Source organism: Caretta caretta, chromosome 3 (assembly GCF_965140235.1).
Source record: "Caretta caretta isolate rCarCar2 chromosome 3, rCarCar1.hap1, whole genome shotgun sequence".
NCBI lineage: Eukaryota > Metazoa > Chordata > Testudines > Cheloniidae > Caretta > Caretta caretta.
The window spans coordinates 150,508,128-150,530,756 of record NC_134208.1 but is presented as its reverse complement, the minus strand read 5'-3'; the positions used below and the strand labels follow the sequence as shown (position 1 = coordinate 150,530,756).

The 22,629-nt window shown below is 49.2% G+C and overlaps 1 protein-coding gene across 6 annotated transcripts in view; it reads left to right on the top strand.

Moving 5' to 3' along the window:
- MDGA1 (MAM domain containing glycosylphosphatidylinositol anchor 1) overlaps positions 1-22,629 on the top strand; it is a 190,739-nt gene that overhangs the window by 145,329 nt on the left and 22,781 nt on the right. For 4 of the 6 annotated variants that reach the window (XM_048843497.2, XM_048843494.2, XM_048843493.2 and 1 more), the window contains exons 11-14: positions 6,614-6,791; positions 7,818-7,841; positions 16,220-16,372; positions 18,099-18,233. In XM_048843497.2, coding sequence (XP_048699454.1) covers positions 6,614-6,791; positions 7,818-7,841; positions 16,220-16,372; positions 18,099-18,233 — 490 coding nt within the window. The remainder of the gene's footprint in view (positions 1-6,613; positions 6,792-7,817; positions 7,842-16,219; positions 16,373-18,098; positions 18,234-22,629) is intronic. The other 2 variants (XM_048843495.2, XM_048843496.2) reach the window with 2 other exon arrangements.

Here is a 22,629-nt window from a genome sequence, read left to right as displayed (position 1 = left end):
ACACACACACACACACACACGTACGTACGTTACAGTCTTAAGTTTCAAAAAGTAATAGAAGCTTCTGTAATCAGCCAGTCCTATATATCCCTTAGTGCTTCGCCTGAGTTAGCACTGAGGATCTCTTGTTTCTGCACAGTAAACCTTGCACTCCCTTGCCACCCCCCAAATTCAATCAGCACAGAGATACAGTTCCTTCTTGTTAAGGGTTTTTATTCCCTCCTCCCTTGTGCTCTGAGCTGTGAATTCAGCTGATGGGAGGAATCCTCTTGCATGACTTGTCTTCAGAGCGGGGAGGGCAGAACAACCAACATCTTTTTGTCCTCTTTCACGTCCCACAATCATCTGTCTGGTGTTGATATATCCTGCCCAACAGGAAATGTCTAACACTTTCTGTTGTTGGTGTCACACTCTTGTCTGATGACTTACACAGTCACAGAACCTCACAACACAACTGCTCAAATATTACCTTACAATATGCAGACGTTAGAAGTGAGATTAATTCATGCAGCAACTCGCAAGCAACTATAAAGTATAAAGACTAAACACATTCTTCTCCTTCTCATATCTCTTTTAACAATACTAAGACACAGGTGAGCTGGACTGCTTCCAGCAATGTATTTGTCCGTGTTCAGTGGAGACAGGGGGACCTTGGCATGAGCCAGCATCACAGGGCATTTATATGCTTGTGGGATATTCATGACTGTTTATGTGTCCACGTGTATATGAATGCAGGAATGTGTGCAAGTGTGTGCACCTGTTTGTGAGTACACACATGTTGATTGTATGGGTGACTTCACCCTTCCCAAGCACTTTGGTGCACCATTCTCCACATGTGCTCTTCCCCTTCCCCCACATCAGCCTGCATAATGTCTGCAGCAGGCACTTGGAGACTGATGGGAATGGTATGTTTTTTCCTCCCTCTCCTTATTGTAAATGGAAGGAGGTGAAGGCAGAGATGAGACTGTGCATTGCTCTGGCTCCCCTGGCAGCTTCCCGTGTCCTGTGATGAATGAGCTCGTTGCTGAGTCTTGTGTGCGCCCCTCCGCCGCGGCTTGGGAATTTCTAATAAGGGGGCCAGCCTCAATGCTGGTGCGCGTGCGTTGTTAACGGCACAGAGTGATATTAGCTCACAGCGCTGGGGCAGCATGAGCAGGAGGAGAAAAGAGGGTGGAAGGGAGAGAGTGAGCCAGAGCAGCACGCAGTGGAGTACAGATTTAGGGGAGAATGGAGCTGGCAGCCTGGCATTCCAATGCAAGAATAACAGAAACTACTCCCAGATTGCTGTGCGCAGCTGCAACCTGCTCTGCACAGAACTGCTGCTGTCAGTCCTGGATGGAAGCACTCCGGAGAGCTGGATCCGGCCTCCACCCTGCTATTGTTGTCTGCTGGGCCTGAGCTGGTCATCATTACCAAGACCTGCTCCAGGCTTACAGAGCAAATGGGTGGCTGAGGCTGCCTGGAACCAGCCATTATTCTCGCTCATGCTGCAGTTTTGCACTTTAGACGGTGCCTTTACCAGTGGCCATGGCCCCTCCCCTTCTTCGTAGCAAGTTTGGGTTTGTGCTGCCACTGATGCATAGACACCCGTATTTCCAAAAACTGTGCCAGGTCAATTCTGCAAGGATCCCAGGCCGTGGGGACTGCAGAGCGGGTGCTTAGTGAGTTCTGGGGCTTCAGGAGGTAGGAGGCGATCCCTGGCAGGAGTGGGCTCCACTCATCCCAGGCTGCATGAGGGCCAGCAGGAGGCTGAAAGGAGAGCTGCTCAGTAATTGCTCTGCCCATTCCTGCCAGTCACCCCAGGACATAGAGGGGGATGTCTCTCTTGCCAGGGTGGGTGTTTGAAAACTCAGGATCATTGGCAGGGAAGATATAGGTACCTGTCTCCACCCAGAGCACCTCCGGACAATCCTAGCAAGCTGCAGCAGCTGTGGGCTGCTCTCTTTGATCTACCCCTGTAACACTTATGTCACCTGTGTGAAATGTGCTGGTTGGTGCCTGTGAAACTGATAATGTGGATGAAATGACCAGGGCTCTATATCAATTGCTCTGAATGCCAATAGAACTGCCTGTGACCTCCTGGCTGTAGGAATTTTGAAGCATTCTGTAGATGTCTAGGGTATTCTATTAAAAGACTATAGGACCCTGCTGCTGGGTCAGCCCAGTTCCCAAGGAACAGGGGTCCACAGCCTGAGAACTACCGCCACATATTGGCACTTGTTAGCCCCACTGTGGACAGTCTCAGCAGAGGAACCAAAGTCTGAATGGGCCATGGAGAGTGAGTTTCCCTCTCACGCCTAGCGAGGGCCATAGGAGTTGGAACTATGGATGCTGGGAGGGCTGCTGCAATCCCTGGCTTGAAACAGTTTTCATCCTATACAGGGTTTACACTTTGGTTCAATGGCTCTCAGCACCCCCACTATACAAATTGTTCCAGCACCCCTGGCAAGGGCTTCTCCAGGCTAAGGGAATGTTGGTGGGGCAGTGTGGGGAAAGAGAAAGTATTTTTAAGTGCATTTCAAACAACTGAGTAAAGCAAGCAGGCCCCTGTGCGCTCTTTTCCTCCCCTCCCTCTCATGTCTAGGGAAAAGCTAAGATCTCCAAACACCCCAGATGTCACCGGCTGACATCCACTGTGCTTTGATCGCACCAGGCCTCACAAACTGAGCAAGGCCAGACCAGTTCTGCCTTGGATAGGAACCCTTGAAGGACAGCCTGGGTGCTGCAGGAAGTAGTGCTGATTTAGTAGGGGGTGGGCTCTACTGCAAGTCAATGCCCAACCCAGTAGAGAGCCATGCAGTTCAGACCACCCCGCTCCCACCCCCTGACCAGCCAAAGTGCCCTGGTGTTTTCATGTCTTTTGGCTTCTCTATTTTGTTTCTCTACTAAAGGGAATGGCTAGAACAGGGAAATGATCCCTGGCTCCTGACCACCTTCTCCTGGCTGGCTGTGTCTGCCCAGGGACTGAGGCAGGTGAACACAACAGCCTTAAAGGAGGAGTTGGCCCTAGCCTTTGGATCAGGCTCCCCCTATCAAAGAGCCCCAACTCAGGACTGTATTTATCTTTCCATTTTGGCATCATACATCCCCCTGCCTCTGGCTCATGAGCTGCCATTGCTTCCATGGAGTTGCTGGTGTGGCACTAGCCAGCGCATGTGGGGTCACTGCCACTGGGAGCTGGGTACTCTCCAGCCTGGCAGAGCACACGGGAGAGGTGCTGACAGCTGGGCGGGCTGAGCTGTAGGGATGCCAGCTAGATCAGCCCCCAATGTGCTCGTGTGCAGATGCGCCACTACTAATGCAAAATGGATCCTGACAGCATCCAGGTCACGCTCTATTCCAAGAGAGGCTACCCCGGTCCTGCCTCTTACACAAGAGGAGCCTTACACATGAGGGAATCAAAACGGGGCTTGTACCTGCAACAATTCCAGCAGCTGAGCAGGATTATGCAATGACCAGTCTTCCAAATGTTCATTTGGGAGCTGTGGCCAAACAACCTGGGGTGAAGGAACTAGGTCTTAGCTACCCCAGGAGTGCACCGGGCTCTGGCATAAGGACACTGTGGTGGTAGCCACTATTTTGAATTCTATGAGTGCATTCAGTGTCTGTCGGTGAGGGGCTGGAACCTGATAGAGAAGAGAGTGTGTAGGCCTTCTCTTCCAACAGCTATGCTACTGCACTGCAGTCCTCACCAGCAGCCCCCAGTGCTGGATCCTAGACACACAGCTCTGCTGCGGCCCCTCACCAAGGCCAGAGTAACCCATTCCTGAGGCCTAGGCAAACATTCACTTCTGGGCCCCTACCGTGTTGGAGAAAGAGCAGTTTGTTTACTCAGTGCCCTTGGCTCTGTTGGGCGTGGCACAGTGTGGCTCAGCTGGGTGTTAGGACTTCCTCTGCCAGCCCAGCCACTGGGGCCGATTTGTGCGCACGCTGAAAGAACTTCACTTATTCGAGTGAGCGGCGTTGCAGCCTGAAGCACGGGGTCACAGTGCCGCTCAGCTTTGGCCTGGTTAACCCCTTGTCATGGTGGAGGAACGTCCGGGCCAAATTTGAGTGGTGGCGTGACGCTGTGTTCCAGCTCGCTATACCATTAACTCAAGTATGTGAAGTTCTTTCAGGTCAGGGGCAAACCCACATCGGGGCAAACCCACATCGGGGCCTTAAGCATGTGCCTCATTTGCCTATGTGTTAATCTTGTCCTGCCCCTCAATCCTGACCTATGGCTCCCCATTCTCTCCCCTGACCTTCCAAGTCTGGGTGCCGCACACACAACTTTGCCCATGTATTTCGGCCCCAGCCTATCCTACCCACCTCCACCCCTCTGCTATTCCAGTCGAATCAATTCAAAATTAAAGCTGAACAGGTAGGCTGAATATCAGGTTGTGGGATAGTCAATCAAAGGAAGTGGAGGAAGCCCCGTTGCTTGGGACGTTGAACACCGGACTGGGCAAGGCAGTGTTGAAGAGACTATAAGCAGGGCCCCATGTTCTCTGCAGCACAGTGGGACCAAATGTTGTGGCCAAGGGCCCCCCTAAATTCTGCATCAAGAATCCCTACATTGCTCAGCAACGTTAGTGAATTTAATGTATTTCCATGAAATACACTCCATTCCCACCCCTCTGACACCCAAGCACACACCGCTATGAGTCATCATTTAAAACACTCATATGATAGATCATTCACCAGGGATCGTTTTCAGCAACAGGCATTTTTGACAATGGATTTTGTTGCTCATTTCTCCACAGGTCCCAGCACTCTGGGCTGCCTTCAGGCATCATGATGTTATCTAGGCAGCCTGATTTAGTCTCCCAACCATGATCATTGCAGGAACCATCCTACCAATATGACTCTCAGGTCTCTGCTGGACCTGTCCATACCAACGCAGCCTAGCCTCACCCAACTTGTCTTCAGTTGGGCCAACCTGGATTAGACCCCTCCCAACCTTATTTCATTTCATATCACAGAGCATCCAACTATTTGACCGTCTCAACATCTTCATTTCCATGGTTGAGAGCACACTGATTTCATGTCTTGTGGCTGGCCAGGTCTCTGTTCCATGCATTCAAATGGGTCGAATTACAGTTTTGTACACTCTGCCTCTTAACTTTACTGGTATCTTTGTATCACTGAGAACTGGGGTCAGCTCCTGCATTTGCACCAAGCAGCTTTGGTACGATGCCAGACATCACTCAGGAGAACGCCCTTGTCCACAACCATTGATCCTAGCTATTTCAGTTCTTCCACTCTTCTAAGCTCTCTGCCTGTGCTATCCTTTATGGTAGGTCCTCCTTCCTCAGCCTTACCAATGCTCACACTAAGTCCTGCCTACTGAAAACTGTATTGTCACTGTTAAGTGTTGGTTTGCAGGGTCTCATAGTCTTCTGCACATATCACTAAGTTATCCGCGAATCGCATTTTTCAAGGCAGTTCCCTTCCGGGATTCTCACTTATCACATCCAGGAGAGCTGCAAACAAAAACGGACTCAGCGCAGACCCTGGTGCAGGCCAACATTTACTGGAAATTCTCTCCCGTCGCCCCATTTGGTTTTTGACTACAGTACTCGCTCCATCATACGTATCCTGGATAAGATGGACATATCCTTCCAGTACACCTCTCCATCACAAACTAATTCTTTTAGAGTACGACCATACCCCTTCTCCAAGTCCACACAGACCAGGCCCAGTTGCCGTCTCTTTACTCTGACCTTCTCCATGGCGATCCATAAAGCAAATATGGCATCAACTATGCTCCTTTCCATCATAAAGCCGTGCTGACCCTTCCAAATTTCAACTCTTCCTCATGGATACTTTTCAGTAATCGTCTCCCACACCTTCATAGCAGGTGACGTCCACTTAAGTGGGCGATAATTAACACACAGTGTAATATCTCCTTTCTTTTTAAACATGAGCACCACAAAGGTTTTACATCATTCATTCAGCATTTTCTTTTTCTTAAGAATATCATGGAACGGACTTGTAAAATCCTTGATGCCGTCCCTTCCCAGTGACTTCAGCACATCCAGACTTCATCTGGTCCAGGTGCTTTCTCCTTTTTCATTTTCCTACATGTCTGTACAACTTCTTCCTCCTTTATGGAGGGGAAAAGGGAAACTCTTATTTCAAACCCAGGGTGTGGGGCTTGAACAGCTGACCTGTACTGCTTGTCCAGTAGATATGCTCACGGGAACTGATGCCCGGTGCGCCTGGCTGCAGCAATTTAATGGAATGTGCAGCAAAAATGCTGAGTTCTGTGCTACGTTGTGGAAAGGCCATATTCCATGCGCATGGAGTTATGGAGCCCATGGGCCCTGACTGAGAAAAATGGGGCAATTCTCCTCAGAACCAGTGTTTCAGGTTTTCTGTCGCATTTTTGAGGTTATCTTCCCACCTGTAAGGGCTAGAAGTTTCTTTTCTTTTAAATGAAAGCTGAGATTCTGGAGCACAGTTCGGTGGCAAGAAGTGACTTCTACAGCCAATTTTATGGCCGTGGATTACACAGGGCCTTGACTGTGAGGGAACGGAGGCCTGGGCTGGATGGCCCACAGAGCCTTTCAGACTCTCATTTGCAGGACACTAACATTGATTCCTTGGGCTCTAATTTTTTTCCTTGCAGCTGAATCAGAGGAACACTGTCCAAACGTTAATTCCTGTGAAGAAGATGGAGAAAGGCCTGCTGCTGGAGCACATCCTGCGCAACCTGAAGGTTCCCCAAAGCTATGAGGTTCGCCTGACGCCCATCACCGATTTTGGGGCTGGTGATATGGCTGCCCGCATCATCCGATACATGGAACGTAGGTATCTTCCCCCTACATCCCACCCAACAGAGCAGGGGCAGGATCCTTTTCAGCATCGGGTTGTTGGGTTATGATTACGGGAGGGAGTCTCAGGGTGATGCAGTGTTGTGGTGACGCAGTGCCATCGATGCCCTTTGACCATGGCTCTGCAGCCTTCCTCACCATGGGACCCCATGCAAAGACTTGGGGTAGGGAGCCAAATTCATTTTACATAATGTTATGTTCTTTGACTTCCAGCCCGTTCCCAGTCAGGCTACATGGCCCCTTTACTGGTGGATGATATTAGGCTCCTCCGTTCATGTTAGGGCACAAGCCATGGGCATTGTGTTGTAGCCGGACTGACCACAAAGGAGAGAGGATCTGGGGGGGCCTTGGAGCAGTTTCTTCCACAACTCTTTTCGTAGCTAAGCCAATGTGTTGTAGCTGTGTTCTAACTCCTGTGGAGCGCAGGGCCCTCTCCCTGATCCTGCGGATCACTGGACATACACTCCGCTCCCACACCACATTCCTGCAGGACACCAAGCTGCTTTGATATGCTGTCAGATAGTTGCCCTCTCAGTTTCACTCAGGAGTTTGGGCTCCATCAGTTCAGCATGCAAAACCCACCTATTTCAATTCCATGTGATTTTGCACAACTTTCCATTCCCACGGGGTACTAATGTGCCTTGGTTTCCCTAGGGATTCCAGTCCCCTTTAGTTGCACACCAGCAACTAGGCCCTATTGATTTCCTGCAGGGTGGCAGACCCTATTCTAAGAGCTACCTTAGTTTTCCACTGGGTGTTAAGCAATGTTGCGCTGAACAAAAGTTTTGCATCTGTGGTTCTGTCTGCATTTTGAAAATAGAACTGTGAACCCACAAACTCAGGACCTTGGTGTGTCCCAAACACAGGGATTCTCTCATTTGCAGCTTAGGGGCTGTGGGTGCTTTGGGCATTAGTCACATTTCTCAGTTTTGATTTTTTTTTTCCCTTGGGGAAACACATGCTGTTCTAAACCCTCTTGTTTTCTGTTTCCTTTCCCAGCGATTAACTATCCCAACCCGGCAGGTAAGCAACGAGGCCTCCAGTTTTATTTTTGACTATACTAAGCAATACCTGCTGGGGCAGCCATGGGCAACTACCAGACTTGCCAGAAAGAATGGGGAGGTTGCAGCCATGCCTGGGGTGCTGTGTGGCACAGGTGGCTTTGCCAGTTCCCTTCCCCTAAAACAGCATGAAATTTACAAGCACTGAAAATTTCCTCCACCAACAAGTGCTCTTTGTTGTAACCCTTCGTGTCGACAGGAGAAATACGGCAAAGAAACACATCCCACTTACACCTGCTGTACATATGACCTCCAACACAACTCTCCTAACTTTAGCAACATGCTCCTATCAAGAGGGGCATCAGCAACTCGGCATTGTCCCAACAATGTCTGGCTTTTTCGGAATAACCCGTCTGGTCTGAATTGGGAAGGGAGCTGCCTGATACCCCTGCGGGATGTTGGAGAATGTTTTTTCCAGCATGGATCTTCTTCCCTTGCAAACACCCACACCCCCGTTCCTTATTCTCCTTTCCCAGCATTGTTCTTTTGCCCAGCAATTGCTCTTCCAGTTATGCCCTCTGGGGGATACACTTCCAGCCCAAAGCTTTAAGAGCTGGCTGCAGGGCCTGATTTTTCTTAGGTACTGAGCACCCATAGTTCCCGTTGACTTTGAGCTGAAAGTCCTCAGCATCTCTGGATAATTAACAGGAATAGGACGGTGCCCAGATTTCTTGAGAGAGAATTGTTTAGGGTGGTCCCAGAAAGTTAGAACTAGTGGTGGAATCATCTCCTCCGGGTGGAGGAGGGGATGCCCCACTGGCTGAATCACAGGGAACTTGGCAAGGTAAATTGGGGAGAAGTTCCCAGGTTGACAGAGCACTGACTGGTGGTCCACAGAGAGCAGGCTGGTCCCGTAGTGGTGGCTCCTCCTCCTGTTTCTAGCTGCCAAATTGAATGGAATGAAATGAAATGAAATGAATGAAACAAGGTGTGGTCCACACTCTGAAGAGGTTTTTGAGCCCCTGCGCTAGGGAGTTTTCTGTAGGAAAAGGTTCTGCCCTAGCTAGGGGCAATAGCTTCCTATCTAGTCATGAGGCTTTTCTGTCTGTAATTCGTATGATTCTGGGACTTCCCTCCTACTAGCATGTCCCTTCCCACACGCTGCAGCGTGGCACCTCAAGTGTCTCGTGTGCTTCCAATTCCCACGTCTCTTGAGTGAGGGCTGCAGCTTTGCCCCTTCTCCCAGCTGCTTGCCGTCTCTGGTGAAGACGCACTGAGAAACATTAAACAAATTGCCAGGGTCCTGTATTCTGTGCATCCAGAACACGTTCCCTTCTGCACCTGGCCTGGAGAGAGATCCCATCTCAGTGAATGGGGGAAATCTTTCCTTCTGCCACTTCTTTTCATGTACACATAGCTCTCGGGAAATCCTGTGGGGACCTCTATCTCAAGAGTGACCATGTCCTTGAGCACTTGAGAAGTGGGGCCTCCAAAATCTGCCATTTTGGCTGCTTGACAAGGGCCACAAGACTAAAACAGACCTGATGCAAATGGGTACGGTTACAGCCCCCCTTATATTTCAATACAGGAGAACAGTCGCAGGTCCCACATGGTGTGCTCCATCTTGAGGCAAGCTGCACTGAATGCTGGGAGCTATATGCTGCTCCTTGTGGGTCCTGCCCACCGCATGAAAAATGTGAGAACAACTGCATTGTCGTTGGTTTGGCCATCCCCACTTTATAACAACACCCCTTCTCTTCAGACCTGCTGACCAGCGAAATATGGTCACAAAGGCTGCTAGCTTTGTGTCCATGCTGCAAAGATGATAACCAGAATGGTACCCCACCCTTTGGAGCTGCTGGCTCCACAGATCAGCAGAGTGTGCCTCTTTGCCCTTAACTCTCCTTCCTTCCACTTTGAATTCCCTCCCGAATACCCAGCTGTCTGGAGCAAAAGGCAAAGATGAGATGATTAATGCCCACAGCAGCCTGATCTAGGGCACACATAATGGTGATTAATGTACAGACTTGGAGTGTCACTTAATATAATTATTTCTTCATGCATGTTCTCTTCTGGCCTAATAAGATGTTAATGATGTTGGGCCATGCATGCATGTGGCATGGTTACAGGTGCTGGGGTTATACAGTATAAGCGATCCAAAGGGAGGGGAAGGGATACTTAAGTTTCATGCACTTTGAGGTTAGAGACAGGAGTGACCATAACCAATAAAAATATATCCAACTCTAAGAAGTTAAGTGATACCTTCTGTTGTTTTTACTGGATCCCTAACTCCCTGTGGTCAGTAAAGATCTCTTGGCACTTACTGTAAGACTAAGAGTGTTAACCCAGGGCCAAATTCTAGCTCGGGTGAGTCTGTTCTTTCTCCCAGAACTCCTCCTGCTGGTTCAGTTGATTACAATCTTCACTTCCTATTCTAAACTCTTCTTACTCTTGTGCAGAGCTTGTGTGTGCAGTCAAACAGCTGCCATGTTCCACTCCAGAAGTGTTTGGTGAACTGATTTCTTCGTATGTCCAGTCCAGCATTCTGACATCCTTGGAAATTATTCCTAGTGAAATATAAGAGATTATTGTTTTCTCTGCCACAGGTCATCCCCTTCCTGAGCAGGAGCAGTGTTCCAGTCTCAATGCACTTTGTGCTAATGCGATCTGTCATCTATTGCACGCAATAAAGGGTGATTAGCCCATAGGATTTACCATGCCTGAATAGACCTAAGGAGATTGATTCATCCAGGCCATTGTTTACACTTAGTGCTTCTAGCCCTGCCTCGGACAATGGCCAATGGCAGATGCTCTGGAGAAAGTTGAACCTCCTCCCACACTGTGAATGTGCGGGAGTAAGAAATGAGTTGAGTGGTTAGAGCATGGGTCTGAGATTCAGATTTCTCGAGTTCTATGCCCAGCCTTGGGAAAGGAGTATGTGTGCCTAGTGGCTCGAGCACTAGACTGAAGTTGGAGACTCCTGTTTCTATTCCCTGCTCTGTCATTGGCTCTTTGTGCAATGAGTGCAAATCAGGCTGTACATCGTGCTCGGTCTTAATTTGCCCACCTGTAATATGGAGATAATGGTTACGTATCTCCCCGGGGTGTTCTGAAGCTCACTGAATGAATGTTTATAAAGCACTTTGAGATCCTTAAGTGGAATGCATTATGGGTCTAATAATACTGAACACTCTTATATAGTGCTCTTCATCCTGGCATCCCAAAGCACTTTACAAAAGGCGATTAAGCATCACTGTCCTCACTGTACAGCTGGGGAAACTGCCACACCGAGGGGAAGTGACTTGTCTATAGTCACACAGGAAGTCAGTGGTAGAGTGAGGATAGAACCCAGCTCCAGACAGTTCCATGTCTTAGCCATCAAACCACTTCTACTATATCCTTTTTGAGACGGGGTGACCAGAACTGCACACTGTATTGAAGATGTGGATTTATTTTGTGGCATTTTGGTATTATTTTCTGTCTTATTATCTGTCCCTTTCCTAATGGTTCCTAACATTCCATTAGCTTTTTTGACTCTTGCTGCCCATGGAGTAGATGTTTTCAGAGAACTGTCTCAGAGCCCAGAGAAATGTTGACCTCTTCAGAGGTTGCTTGGTTTTGCTGTTTGGCTTGGATGGAGTGGAAGCATGGTCTTCTATTTTAAAGCACAGGACTAGGAGTCAGGACTCCTGGGTCCTATTTTCAGCTCTGCCTCTCTCTGTCTGTAACCTTGGATGAGTCCCATCCTATATTTGCACCTTGGTTTCTCCAATCATAACATGGAGATCATTATATTTCCCTACCTCAGAGAGGGACTGAAAGGCCTAGTTCGTTAATATTTGAAAAATGCTTTAAGAGCCTCAGGTGAGAAGTGCTAGAGACTGGCAAAGCATTACACATATTAAGGTCCCCACCACAGATTCTCAGCAGCCTGTGTGTGCATGCCTCACAAGCATTGTCAGGTTCTGGTGTCTATTGGCTCTGGGATGGTTCTTCACTTCCTGCCCTGGTGTGAGAGGTGCTTCCTTGAACCTGAGAATTGGGTACATTTCAGTGAAGGGGAAGGGATTCCAGCCTGGGGGTATTTTAATATTAAAGGAGTTACAGGCCATAGTTCTGTTTCATGCCCAGGAATCTATGTCTTGGGCTGTGGCAGGTGGTCCCCTGTGGAACAGTAATAGTGGTTTCTAATGTTAACTGCTCAAGTTTTCTGTCCCATTCTGTGAGGGGCTTCATCTCACAGGGTCTCCATTCACGTGGCTGTTTTCACAGCAATTCTGTCCCTCCTCACCATCGACCCTGGTCTCACAGGCTCCTGGGCACGCCCTGTTGTTCACCATCAGAGGCCCAGCTAGCGCTAAGAGCCACCCAGAAAGATGACTCCACATACATTTGTACTAGCCGCACCTGGTCTTGAGTGTTCCCTGGGCCCTGACAAGTCACAGTTCAGTATCTGCCTTTCTGTTCTCTCCTCCCACCCCTCTGCCATCTTGAGGGGTTTTTTGGGGGGGAGGGTCCCCGTGTTCAAGTTCAGTGAATTTTGCGCTGGTGAAAAGTACAGCCTGTCACCCCAGAGACAGAATTGCTCTGCCCGTTCCTAGGACAGGCTTCCCAATCTCCTAGCATGCCCTGCCCCTGCCAATGTGCCTTTTCATGGAGCTGTTCCTTGACACAGTCATTTACAAAGATGTAACTTCAGTGGATGTCACCGTGTAGGGCAATGCCGTTGTAAAGCGAACTCTGTGTCCAGACAGCCACAAGGCACAGGTGGACATGGAGCTGAGTCCTCACCAGCACCCCCAAGCCCTTAAGGGTGTCCCCACAATTCAGATGCTGTTCCTTTCCATGTTTTCACTGTGTCACACACCAGCCTGCGTGCTCAGTCACTCTGAGTGGGAAGTATGTTTTGGGTAATGACACACAAATGAGCACACCTTGCATTCAGCGAACCACAACCAGCAACCCGTGAACTGTAGTTGGGATTACCCAGGGGCTAAACCATGGCAAGTAGTTCACTCTGGCAGGGCTGATTGTGCTGGTTTGGGAGCTGGGCCTGCTGGAGGTGAAGCCAGGCATGTTGGTACAACCTAAGCACATTGGATACTGGTGGGTACCAGCCTCCTCTGTCGTGATCTGAAGGTCTCAGCGCATCCAGCAGCACAGCAGGTCTGGATCTCAGCCATCTTATTCACATAACCCCCTGGAAAAGACACGAAGCAGCGGCTGTCTCGCTTCTTCCCCTGCCTTTTGGAGCTGAAGATAAACCAGCCATGGAGAACATATGACAGTGATCCCCATGCCTCCAATCTCCCAGGCTCTTGCCAGGTCCAGTCCCCACTTCTCCCTCCTCCTCTTCCAGCTTCAGCTGCAGAGCAGCCCCCTGTGCTCAGCACTACAAAGCAATAGCTAATTTGGATTAGGATGCTAATTAGAAATGAATGGACTGAACGGAGAACACTTAGCCAGGGTTAATCAGGAGTTAAATGGGCAGCCGAGCTCCCTATGACTGCATTCGGCAGTTTCCTGCTGAGCTCCAGGGGCCTGCATTCAGCAGCAAAACCCAGCTGCCCTGGTCAGTGAACCACTGTGGTTGAGTCCCTCAATGGACGGAGCATATGGCTCAGGTGGTAGTAAGGACCGTGTATGGATCCCAGTGGATCTCAGAAGAGGTCAATTTTTCTTCCTTTTAACCCTCCCAAGTCTAACAAGGTGGGTGCTATCCAGTCCCCATAGTGATGTGCCATCAAGGAGAGACAGGCATACAGTAGAAAGAGGGGACAACAATTTAGAGCCCCAAGTTCTATACTCTAGATAAGGTCTCCGGAGACACTGACTGAGCCACTGAAATCCACACGACCCCAGGCTCTCTCCCAGCCAGTTCCTGAAGCGAGCCACATCTGGAATCACACTTGCTGGGGATACAGGAATTTGGAAACATAGGAACTGATGTCAGAGCACAATTCTCATTTACATACCCACAGGGGAAATGTGTTGCTGGTGCTTAGTGCTCAGCTTGTGTCCCAGAGCAGGAGGATTGCTAGCCCCTGTCAGTTTCTCCTTTTAAACGTGTTGCTTCCCAATTTCATTGGGTGCCCCTTGTAGAGAGGAGCTCTCCTGCAGTAGCTCAGGGCACTGTTAAGAACCAGGGCACAAACGCCCCATTGGCTGTGAGTGCTATTCTTCGATTTCACCAGCCAATTATCAAGCGTAAACACCTCAGGTGCTATAACTTTACCTGGAGTCCCAAACAGTCCCCTTCGGTACTCCAGGTAAGCCTGCCCTTGTGATAGATACACCATGAATCACAGGAATATTCAGGTTACTCACAGTCCCAAAGAATCAGTCACTTACTCCAGGTCAGCTGCACTTCAGCTCGCATACCAGAGACAATGTTTGTAGCCGATCCTATACTAAACTATCTAAAGATTTATTAACTAGGGAAAGGAAATGAGTTATTTACAAGATTAAAGCAGGTGAACATACATACACAAATGAGTTACAATCTTAAAATTCAAAAGGTAATAGAAGCTTCTATAATAAGCAAATTCTATATGTCCTTTAGGTCTAACCGAAGCTAAGCAGCTGGGGATCCCTTGCTTATGCCTAGAAACCTTCTCCCCCTCCCCCCGAGTCGAAGCAGCAGAGACATCATTCCTCCTTGTTAGGGGGTTTTATTCCCTTTCCCCCACCCCTATCTGCTTTGAGCTGCAAACTCAGCTCATGAGAGGAATTCACTTGCGTGACTCATCTTCATGGGGTGGGCAGGGGAGAGTAAACAACAAAGTCTTTTGTCCTCTTTAATGGTCCACTCTAGTCCTTCTGATGTTGATGGGCCTTCCTTGTCAGTCAGGACATAACAGCTTCTGTTGGATGCTTGTGTTTCACACTAGTTTATGTCTCTGTCCTGTCTGGTATTTACACAGTTACAGAGGCTTACAATGCAAATGCTCAAATATTACCTTGCAATATGGGCTAATGATGTTGTAAGTGAGATCATGTTGAAACACTAAACACATCCTTCTAATTCTAATGCCTATTTTAACAATACTAAGACACAGGTGAGGCAGACTGATTCTAGCAATGTATTTGTCAGTGTTCAGTGGAAACATGGGGACCTTGGCATGAGCTGGCACCTGGTCTGTCAGGGTCACAATCCTGATTTACCTTTGCTGCATCATTCACTAGTTTTTATAGCTCACTTGTGTTCCCTCCAATTCGCTTCCTCTCTAAACTGAGCAGTCGCAGTCTTATCCAATTTCCTGACCTATGGATCTCTCTCTCCAGCCTCTAATCATTTCAACTGCCATCACTGGACCCTGTTCTATTTCTGCTCTATTTCTTTCCTACATACAGCTCCCATTGGCTTCAACAGAATCCCAGTGCAGGCATCCAACGTCAGTGGATGGGCCTTGATCTCCTTGACCTAGGACTAGTCCTTTATCATAAAAGTTAAAGGTGGCGAAGCCTTGTCAGGTCCCATTTGGTCCACTCTGTGGGAACCAATGTAACGTCAGGTCTACGCTAGAAGCTTTTGCGGAGTAGTATTGTTCGTTGCGGGAGGAGGGTGACTTTTTAAAAAAACATTTCTGTACCAGCAAAAGTGGCCAGGCAGTTACATTAGCATAAAAGTGCTTTTGCTTGTATAGCTTGTTTCACACCAGATCTACTCTACAAAGATTTGCTGCCATAACAGAGTGACGAGAAAAAATCATTCTCCAACCAACACAACTGTGCTGGCAAAATCCCCTGTGTCGATGCAGCTTATATCAGCAAACGAGTCCTTTGGCCGATGTAGCTTTTATGTCATTCGGGGAAGTGGTTTAACTACACAAGCAAAGGAACTTCTTTGCCAATATAAGTTGTGTCTCCACTAGGGGGCTTTGCTGTTATAGCTATGTCTGCAAACCTCTTCTAGAGTAGCCCTGGCTTCAGATTCTTCCCTACGGTGCATTTGCTTGTGTTTGGTCCAGTCTGGTTTCAAATACCCTGGCGATGTGGCTTCTACTGGGAGATGATTCCACAACCTAGCAGATATCGCTTTCAGGAAACTTTTCTGGTATATTTAGCTTACATGCTCCTTTTACCCTTCTATAGCTCTTCCCCTGTGGAGCACCTACTGATTCTCCTTTCTCCTTGGTCTTAATACCCTTATTCCACTGTTGTAGACAATTGCATCCTCTACCCAAGCTATATGTGTTTAAGCTGATTAAGCTTTCCTCCCTGGTTAGTACCCTGCCCACCTATCCCTGCGATGACATGGATTCCTTCTGCCCTGACGCAGCATTACAGTGCAGAGTCACAGACACTGACTTGCGCACTCCCCCCAAGTGAAAAAGGCAACCCAGCAGGTTTGGGGAGTGGTGAAGCTCAGTAACTGATCAGCCCCTTTTCTGCCCACAGATAACACCTGCCGCTTTGAGGACGAGAAGATCTGTGGCTTCATGCAAGACAAGATGGACAACTTTGACTGGACCCGTCAGAATGCCTTGACTCAGAACCCCAAGCGCACTGTCAACACAGGGCCACCCACAGATATCAGTGGCACGCAAGAAGGTATGCAGGCTTCCAGTTTTCCTGTTGCTCAGCTCTGTGCGTATTGTGAGGGTGGAGAGCCACTGAACTGTGTCTTGCCAAACCCTTGTCAGGGGCTCCTTAGCCCTCAGCCCCCTGCCCCCCCACCCCCATTCCCAGGATCCCGAGGATGGAGTGCTGATCTGCTTTCCAGGCACACACGTCTGCTCTGCATGGGGTGCAGGGAGCAGGCGGTTAATTTGCATGCTACTGATTGGCATTAAATATACAATTAAAACGCCCACAACTTTGTTTAAAGGAATAGTGAGAGCTTGTTACCAGCTAATTGCCCGCTGCAAAATGCCCTTGTCCTATCTGATGCTTGTTTTGAAGTCACAGAGGGAGAAGAAAGTAGGAAACTGCTCTAGTACTTAGGAATGTCCAAGTTGATTCCAACCAGATGTTATCTTAAGGAGGGAACCCAGTGAGGCCACCAGCCCACTAAGTCTCCTCTGTGCTGCATCCACTTGGAAGCGGTTTGGGTGAGCCCTCGAAGGCTGGGATTATAAATGTGAATGGTGAGGGTAAGTACTGAGCACCCTGCTTTGGAACAGCCTCCTTATCTCTGCTTTGTGGTCTCCTCTGATTGCCAAGTCTCTGGTGCAGTGCAGATGTGGACGGAGCCCCCTGGATGGGCAGGGAGCATATTCTGCTGTTTTAACCTAGCAGTATTACATTCCTCCTTCCGTAGGAAGGGAAATGAGCACAAATATCTGAACCAAGAGCACATGGGAATCACCCATTTACCATCCAAGTAAATTGCTTGTCCTGTAATTGTTCTCCAGCATGAAAGGGACACTGGTAAAATAAACAGCTGGATTCTAAATCTGTATTGCATTGTAAAGCTGTTCTTCTTCCCTGCATTACTAAGAGGAGGCCTACACTTAAAACACCGTATCGCTGTAGCGCTTTAATGAAGACGCTCTGTGCAAACGGGAGAGTGCTCCCCCCTCGGCTTAGCTAAGCCGCCTCGCCGAGAGATGGTAGCTATGGCAACAGGCGAAGCTCTCCTGCTAACATAGCATTGTCTACACTGGGGGCTAGGTTGGTATAACTGGGTTGCTCGGGGGTGTGGATTTTTCACACCCTGGAGTGACAGTTATACCAGTATAGGTCTGTAGCGTAGACCAGTTCTAAGAACCCCTCTGATATTGTTATTTAAAGATCTTGCCACCCAGGGCAAATTTGTTGGAGCTTCTCACTCAACTGGGCACAGTGAAATTAGAGTGATCAGTTTCACTTTTTCCTCTCTCTCATCCATTTCGCTCCCCAGTTCTCCTCCTGCACAAAGCAGTCAGATTTGGGGTTCCCAGTGCGACAGGGGTAGGACTTAATCTCTCTTCCCCACCCCGCCCCATCCCCAAATTTGAAAGGCACGAGCTCTGCTATGCCAGCTCAAACTGCTGGCCCATCTAGTTTACTGTCCTGCTGCCACTCCTCAGGACACTCCAATGGAGGTGAAAAACACCTGAGCAGGATCAGCAGGGCACGGCTGGCCAAGAACATGGCTGGGTGCTTTCAAAGCAAAGGCTGCTCAGCCAGGGGTGAGAAGAGCAAGGCTGACTCCTTCTCCCAGCATTTCTCTCCATGTTAGGTTAGTTCAGAACCTGCCCTAAATGTTGGTTCTAAGTTGTCAGCATCTCCTTTGCTTTGCAAGGAGGGAGACCCAGTGCGTTGCCTTTCCCCACCTTTCCCTCTTGGTCTGTAGGTTATTACATGTTCATTGAGGCCTCCCGGCCCCGGGTGACAGGAGACAAGGCCCGGCTCATCAGCCCCCTATACAACATCACCGCCAAGTACTTCTGCGTCTCCTTCTTCTACCACATGTACGGGAAGCACATTGGTGAGTCACCTGAGAAGGGGCAACACTGGCCTGGGGTGGGAATCCCCCATGGAGGAGGGTCTTCCAGCCATGTCTGCTCTGTGATCCTCTGTTATCCTCAAATAGTCCTTTTCCACTGCCCCAGTGCAGAGCTGAATGGGGCTGTGAGCCCTGCATTTAAAGCCTTCTCTGAAAAGGGCACCAGTTCCCTGCAGTGCCTACCCTGTACCTTGCAGTAGCCCTTCCACCCCTGAGTCTCGCCCTCCCTACCACACCAGCACCATGCCGCATTCCCGCATGAAACAGTGCTGTGCTCCCTTGATCACCCCCTTGCTGTAGAATACCTGCTCCCCATCACCATCCCCTACAGCAGCCCCTCACCCCTGCTCTTCTATCCCCAGCACTGGAGCATAACGTCACACCCTTGCATCTGAGCTCTCGTTCTCTCGCCACACCGCAGCCATCCCACAATCCCCCTCATTCCCTTCTTGGCCAGCTGTGGGTGTTCCCGTCTCTCCCCTTGTAACAGTGAGGTGTGATATCACAGGAGAGACTGTGGGCCTGGAGGGGTGCAGAGGGAATTGTATCAGGGGCGTATTGTCCCTTTGTGGGACATAAGGGGAGAATGGGGCTCCGTGGTTCCTGGAGTGGTTTTGGGGCGGAAGCCAGTTCTGGCAGGATGACAGATCTGCGGGGAGGGGATTGCATCCTGAGGCAAAGCTATTCTGAGGAGGCATCTTCCCCCATCCTGCTCCTCTGACTACTGAGTTGGAGCCCATGTGCTTAGCAAGCACCATGGAAGAGCCTGGCACGCTAATGAGTTTCCATATACAGTCATGGAGTAATTGCTAATTTGTCACCTCTTGATTATAATTTCATTAATTTGAATAATAGATGCACTCTTCCCAGAGTGCACCGGGTTATTAATCACCTGCTGGACTGGAGCCTGACTGAAAAATCACAGCCCAGACAGGAGTGTGTCCGCCTCCTGGTAAATGGGGTTAATTAACAGCTCTGCCTCAATGCTATTGAGGTCAATGGCATGGAACATACTCCAGGGACCAGTCCCTTCCTTACACCATGGCTCCTGTGTGTGGCAAGACAGAAGAGGCTGGGGTGCAGGATCTGGGCACTTCCTGCCTGGCTTGGATGATTCTGATTATGTGGCTGTGAACTGCTTCCCAGCAATGAGGAGGTGAAGGTTGTCCCAGCAGTCACTTAGAAGGTGTCCACCCCTTGACCTTCAATGAGGACTCAGGGATGGTCTAGATCAGTGGCTCTCAACCAGATGTACACATACCCTTGGGGGTACGCAGAGATCTTTCAGGGGGTACATCAACTCATCTAAGATATTTGCCTAGTTTTACAACAGGCTACATAAAAAGCACTAGTGAAGTCAGTACAAACTAAAATTTCATACCAACAGGGACTTAATACTGCTGTATATACTATACACTGATATGGAAGTGCAATACTTATATTCCAGTCAATTTATTTTATAACTCTATGGTAACAATGAGAAAGTAAGCCATGTTTCAGTAATTGTGAGCTTTGTGACGATTTTTTCTGTATTTTTTTCTGATTTTGTAAGCAAGTAGTTTTTAAGTAAGGTGAAACTTGGCTTACGCAAGACAAATCAGACTCCTGAAAGGGGTCCGGTAGTCTGGAAAGGTTGAGAGCCACTGATCTAGATAATATTTAGTCCTGCCAGGAGTGCAGGGGACTGGACTAGATGACCTCTCGAGGCCCCTTCCAGTCCTATGAGTCTATGATTTTGCCTCGCACTCTCAATGTCGTGACGATTCAGCGGGATCTCAGTATGCTCGTACTTGCTGTATGAGTGGGCGGGACTGTGCTAGGCTCTCAGGGGTAGGTTGTGCTGAATTTACACCCATGTCAGTCCCACTTCACACCAGGATTTTCTGTGCCTGCTGGACTCCTCCAATCGCTCCACAGCGATTGGGTCACAACGGGGTACTGGCATGGCTTTGTGCATGGACGATCCTGACCTCCTCTGATCAGGTCAGCCACAATTGCCTGTTGAGCGAATCAGGAGCTTTTGCTGCGGACTGACCAGTGTCTGTTTTTACCCAGCCCTTCTCCAGACATCATAGGGCTAGTCTACTCTGGCAATGTTAAAGTGCTGCCGTGCTTTCAGCGCTGGGGCACTGATTACACCGGCGCTTTACAGCGCTGAAACTTGCTGCGCTCAGAGGGGTGTTTGTTCACACCCCGGAGCGAGAAGGTTGCAGTGCTGTAAAGCCAGTGCAGACAAACCCTTAGAAGGCTTTTCCCCTTCATCAGTCCAGCGCAGAGTGAGACAGACCAGTGGCGGAAGGAGAAGTGGCAGGGGGAAAAAGCTCCTCCGGCCTTGCTTAGTTTGGGCATAGGGCATTGTGTCTCATACTGGGCACTACAAGAAACCCCTTCTGCAGGACAGAAAAAGACCCTCTTCCCATTGGAACCGTGAAGCACCCACATTTAACACGGTGGTCTGGGTTTGGTTTGGAGAGAGGATGAAATGGATGCAGATGGGAACAGATGCACTGGAGTTCTTTTGCTATGGGCATTTTAACCCTTTCTGCATTGACTCCAGCTACTAAGAAGCCAGAAAGACTCAGTGACTCCAGAGATTTGGGAAAACCACTGGGTCCCATTTCCATGCCCCACCCTCAGGAATCTTTCAGCTTCTGTTCATTTCTCCATTCAGACTTAATATGATCCTTCCTGTCTGGTCCCCGCTCCCTTCTTGGCTCCCAAAGGGGCTGTTAAATTTGTGCAAGGTGGCTGGATTGGTTCATGTTCATGGTATGTGATGATTTCCCAGGGTGGGTGCTGCTGAGCTGACGGTGAATTGATTCTTTAAAATGCAGACTGACTGGATAGAGTCAGAGGGGAGAGAGGATGAGAGAGAATTCTTTTCCCTCTGCCTGATGGAGCTGTGGCCCTTGTGCTGTGGCCCAACAATGCATCCTTCCATAAATCTGAGTTCATATACTTACCTTCTCTCTGTTTTAGGGTAGTGCCCATCACTACAGTCTCGAATCATTCTGGCTTCAGTATAATTTGCTGGGACACCAGGGCAAAATCAGCATGTTCCCCATAAATCCGAGCACCCACTAACCCTAACACTGCCCTGCCTGTCTCACCAAATCTTGTTCTGTAAGGTGACCTACTATCCTACTGCTAGCATGAAGCTGACTAGTCTTCCAGTGGTGGCATGTCACCAGCTCCTCTTCTCATCCCTCTGGAATCTGACCCAGCATTGGGGATCTCCACTAGTATCCACCACATTTTTGCACCTGATCCTTCCCTGGATGCTCCTGCCTTCAGCAGCCCTCCAGCCTGAGGGCTCTCTGGGCAGTAGCTAATCTCCCCCATTAAGGACACGCTGTGTTCCCTACAGAAGGCTCTGTGGTTAAATCTTGAGTTCCAGCCTGTATTTCTTGCTCTAAGAGCAGTTTTGCTTGCACGATCAGGGGATCAAGTGCGGCCAGGCCCTGCAGCTTTAGCACTGCTGAAGGGTGCCAAATGTGATGTCCCTTGAGGCTGAAGTCATCCAGCCACAGAGCAGGACCAGCCCAGTCAGGGCTCCAGCTTTCCAGTTCATTCAGTCATTGGTCTCTTCACTGGGACCTGTTGTGCCAAATGAGGAACTGGACTGAGACCTCCCACCCAGCCATGTGTCACACCTGACAATCTGATGGCGATGACTTAGTCACTGCACATCTGAGCCACTTTCCTTTCACTCCCCCTAAGCCGTCCCCACGTGCACCGTGCACACTAGTGTTTATATCCGGGCCAGCACAGCTGTATCAGACCCAGCACTAGCATGGGCCCATCATATCAGTGCCAGCCTGTGTCCCATTTGCATGACCAGAAGTATGACAGCAGGCCCAGGGCCAGCATGCATATGAGCCCCAGCTTCTCCCGGCAGCTGGCTCTCCACCACGGCGCCATGCAGTCCTGTGCCACCATGGAAAGAAGCAGGGTAAAAGTCAACATTTATTTCTTTTTAATCACTTGTTTATTACCTTTTATTCCCCACCACCACCACCAGGACTTGGAAGCTGCTTTACTCTCACAATTTGACTATAAAATATCCATAGCCATCCATGCAAATCTTCCCTGGGAGAGTTCTAAGCCACTGCTCGTTTATAATAGATATGATGAAGGAGAGAAACCGAATACAAATGGAGAGTTTGTAGCCGGGGTATAAAATATTCAGTGACTAACAGAGCAGGGCAATGTTGAATGTCTCTCAGCTGAGCCGAGAGCTGGATGGAGGGGAGCTCTCTGGGGGCACTTCCCATTCCCCTTGAGTTATTTGGCTGTTGCTTCTTCCACACACACACACACCGCCTCAGAATTAGGGTTCCCGGTGTCCTGTGATCTTGAGATGCCCTGAGGAACCTAG